This window comes from Elephantulus edwardii, unplaced genomic scaffold (assembly GCF_000299155.1).
Source record: "Elephantulus edwardii isolate Elephantulus edwardi_28Jun2011 unplaced genomic scaffold, EleEdw1.0 scaffold00063, whole genome shotgun sequence".
Classification (NCBI taxonomy): Eukaryota; Metazoa; Chordata; class Mammalia; order Macroscelidea; family Macroscelididae; genus Elephantulus; species Elephantulus edwardii.
Genome location: NW_006399813.1, coordinates 7,953,879 through 7,958,051, shown reverse-complemented (window position 1 = coordinate 7,958,051; position 4,173 = coordinate 7,953,879). Strand labels below are relative to the sequence as shown.

The 4,173-nt window shown below is 37.6% G+C and overlaps 1 protein-coding gene across 1 annotated transcript in view; it reads right to left on the bottom strand.

The window, feature by feature from the left end:
- The window catches only part of CR1 (complement component (3b/4b) receptor 1 (Knops blood group)), a 196,280-nt gene extending 196,087 nt beyond the window's left edge, over window positions 1-193 (bottom strand). Inside the window, exon 1 of the mRNA XM_006888005.1 lies at window positions 169-193. Within this exon, the coding sequence (XP_006888067.1) occupies window positions 169-193 (25 nt within the window). The remainder of the gene's footprint in view (window positions 1-168) is intronic.
- Window positions 194-4,173: the final 3,980 nt, after the last annotated feature.

The window sequence follows — 4,173 nt, the reverse complement described above, 5'->3', positions numbered from 1 at the left end:
TATTATTATTATTATTATTATTATTATTATTACTATTTACTTTAAGGTTTAATTGTCCCTGATGTACCCAGTGTACAGCCTCAAGGCCCTTAAAATATCTTCTCTATCATTTCCACTATTCTTTGAACACTTTCTTTTTTTCTTGCAAAGCAAATACCCCCAGCTCACCTTCTACTTTCATGGGCCCAGCCATGGAACTTTCCATTTCTTCAAGTTGTTCTGATTATTTTTAGTTGATGTTTAGAAACCAAAATTGTAATGCTTAGTATGTTTATTGCTGTTGGAGTGTATACGCTCTTATTACTTATATTCCCTTTCAAAGGAACTCTGATTATACAGTGGTTAAAATGATCAATCATTCACCAAAATGCTCACAACTGAATTCACCAGTTCAAATTGATGGTTCAAACCCACCAGCTTCATTGGAATAAAGACATTGTACTCAGATTGTGTAGAGTTACAGACTTCAAACCCCTATGTGGCGGTTCTGCTCTGTGCTTATGTAGAGTTGCTAAGAATCAGTATCAACTGAATGTGAGTTTTTACATTTTGCTTTATCTCAAATACATTCCTCTCTTTATTTATAACTAAATTGGTAAGTCATACCAGCATTTCTAGTTCCAACCCAACACCACAGAATTCAATTTATCCTTCCTCCCTTCCACTCTTCAATAGTGATACATCTAGCTCCCAACACAAAATTTACAATATATTTATCTATTCTTAACCCTAGACTACACAGGAAGTAGGTTTAGAATTACTAACTCATTGTATAGTGAAAAGGAAATGTACTCATTTACACTTTTTGCTTTGTTTTTAAGCTGGTAGTATGAACACAGAATTGATGTGTTAAAAATTACTGAGGTTAGTTATGTTATTAATTTGAAATGTAATTAGACTAATTAGTCTCATTTTCCATAACATTTTGATTTGTCTTCATCTTCTTTGATTTTTTAAAATATGTTAAATACTAATAGAGTTCCAAACTCTAGGTTTAGTAAGATATGCTCAGAAAAGTATTTCTCTATCATTTCTAATACCACTCTTTTCTATTCCATTTCCACACACCCCTGTTGTTATGTGCCACTGAGTAGTCAACTACAACATATAGTGACCCTATCTATGAACAATACCTCTGAATTCCATCCTGTCCTGATCCAAGCTCAGTCTCACACACATGCCCCCATTATCATAGTCATTGTGTCACTCCATCTCATCCAGGGTCTCCTCCTGCTTTCACCCTCCGCCCTTCTAAGCATGATGTCCTTCTTCAAGAACTAGTAAAATGCCCCAAGTATGTGAGGTAGAGTTTCAAAATCCTTACCTCCAATGAGCAACCTAGTTTCACCCTCTTTAGGACAGAACTGTTTGTTCTCTTGGCAGTCCATGGTGTGTTCTTCTCCAGTACCACAATTCAAAGGCATCAATTCTTCTGTCATCCTTAATCTTGGCCCAGCTCTCACATACATAGTAAGTAATTGAAAAGACTATGGCCTGAATTAGGCATACCTTATTCTCTAGACTGACATCATTGCTCTTCAGCATTCTGGAGAGGTCCTTGACATCAGACTTTCCTAATGCAACTCATCTTTTGATTTCTTGGCTGCTGATGCCAAGAGTGTTGATTGTGAATCCAAGCAGAATGAAATTGTTAACAATCTCAAACTAATCCGTCATGATAATGCCAATTGGCCCAGTGATGAGAATCCTTGTTTTCTTGATGTTGAGCTTCAATCCAAATTGAAGACTTCAGTCCTTGATGTTCTGCAGCAAACGCTTTAGGTCCTCCTCAGTTTCAGCAAGTATGACTGTGGCATTTACACAGTGCAGGCTGGTAATAAGTCTTCCTCCAACCCTGATGCCACATTCCTCCTCATATTGTCCAGCCTCCTCAATGATCTCTTCTGCAAATAGATTGAAAAGGTATAAAGAACACATCCTTGATGTACTCCTTTCTTTTTTTGAACCATGTAGTGTTTCCTTGCTCTTATGACTGCTTTATAGCCTAAGTATAAATTTCCCATGATCAAGGGTCCTGGGATTCCCACTCTTCTCAAGGTTAACCATAACTTGTTGTGATCCACACAGTCAAATGCCTTTGTCTAGTCAATAAAACACAAATAGACATCCTTCTGATACTCTTCAATTTCAACGAAGTTCCACCTGACGTTGACAATGGTATCCCTAGTGCCACAGCCTCTTCTAAAACCAGCTTGTATTTCTGAAAGTTCTCTCTGGTTATTTTTTTTTATAGTCATCAGTAGTATTTTGCTTGCATGTGATATTTGTGGTATTGTTCAATAATTTCCACATTTTATTGGATCATACTCTTTGGGGGAATGGAAATAAATACGGATCTCTTCCAGTCATTGACTGGGTAGCTACTTGATTTCTCAGCACCACCCTAGTACATCCACGGCTGCCTGTGTTTGTTGAAATATATTGATTGGTATTCCATCAAGTTTGGGGGCCTTGTTTCTTGACAATTCTGTTGGAGTGGCTTGAACTCCCTCCTTCATCACCATTGTCTCTTGAACATATGTTGTTTCCTGAAAATTTATCTGTGCCAGATAATTTTTTTGGTACAGTGATTCTGGATACTCCTTTCATCTTCTTTTGATGCTTCCTGCGTTATTAAATATTTTGCCCATAGCATCTTTAAGTACTGTAACTCAAGGCTTGAATTTGCTCTTCAGTTCCTTCAGCTTGAGAAATGCTAAGTGAGTTCATCCCTTTTGATTTTCACATTTCATCATAATATTTTGTTTTCTCAAGCTGCCCTTCAAAATTTACTGTTCAGCTGCTTACCTTCATGATTTCTTCTCTCTGATTCAGCTCCTCGGCATATGAATATGCAATATTCAGAGCCTTTTCTGATATCCGTCTTGGTCTTTTCTCCTTTCTTTGTCATTGTAATGACCTTTTTCATTCTTCATTGATGATATTCTTGATATCCTCCCACAGCTCATATGGTCTTTATTCATCTGTGTTCAAGGCCTCAAACCTGTTCTTGATATGGTTTTTAAAACCAGGTGGGGTAGTCTCAAGATCATATTTTGGTTCTTGGGAAATTGCTTTCATTTTTTCCAGCCTCAATTTGAACTTGTTGTTGTGTACTGCAGCATCAGAACCGACCCATACCTGGCCTTCTGGTGGGTTTTTAGAGGCAGTTAATTGCAATGGAAGAGATTGCCTATCCTTCTTCCATGGAATAGCTGGTGGCCTCATAAGTATACCTTCAGGCTTGAAGTGCAGCTTCTTGTTACTAGGCCACCAGAGCTCTTTTTTAAAAAAAGAAGAAAAAATGGAATTTACAGTTGAGTAATTGATGGTCTGTTCCACAGTCAGCCCCTGGCCTAGTTTTCACAGCTGATATTGAACTTCTCCAATGATTTTTCCTGATGTGATCTGTCTTATTCCTGTATAGTCTATCAGCTAAGGTCCATCTGTAAAGTCACCATTTGTATTTTTTTAATAAAAGGTATTTGCAATGAATAAATCATTGATTGTGATTGTATGAAATTCTGTCATTCTATCTCCATCCTCATTTCAATTACCAAGTCCACATTTTCCGACTGCTGTTGTTATGTACCACAGAGTCATACAGTCTGTACAGCTATGGGTCTATTCCAACTCAACGGTATACAACAATATCACCAACCTCTATAGGTATCTAATTTCAGAAGTTTCTAGCTTATCTTTCTGATATTTCTTTTTGATCAAATGATCAGATAAGCATGTCTTTTTCTTTGGTTGAAGAATCCTGATCAAAATGGGGAAAATTCAAATGCTCATGGAACCTAGATTTTTTTTTTTCAAGCCATGGAGGCTGGATGAACCCCCAAACTATAACCCTGATATGGATATTTTCCAACTATTGATCCCTTTTCTTTGTTTTCAACTTTTACATCCCAGTCATCAATTATTACTAATGATTCTTGGTTGCATGTTAGATTTCTACCAATTGTAAAACTTGGTAGAAATCTTCTATTTCCTCCTCTTTGGTTCTGTTGTTGTTGTTATGTGCCGTCGAGTCATTTGTGACGCATAGCGACCCTATGCATAACAGCCCTACACCCTGCCCTATCCTATGCCAACCTCACCGCCTCTGACACACCCATCCCGATTACCCCAGTCACCGAATCAATCCATCTCATAGAGGGTCTTCCCCTC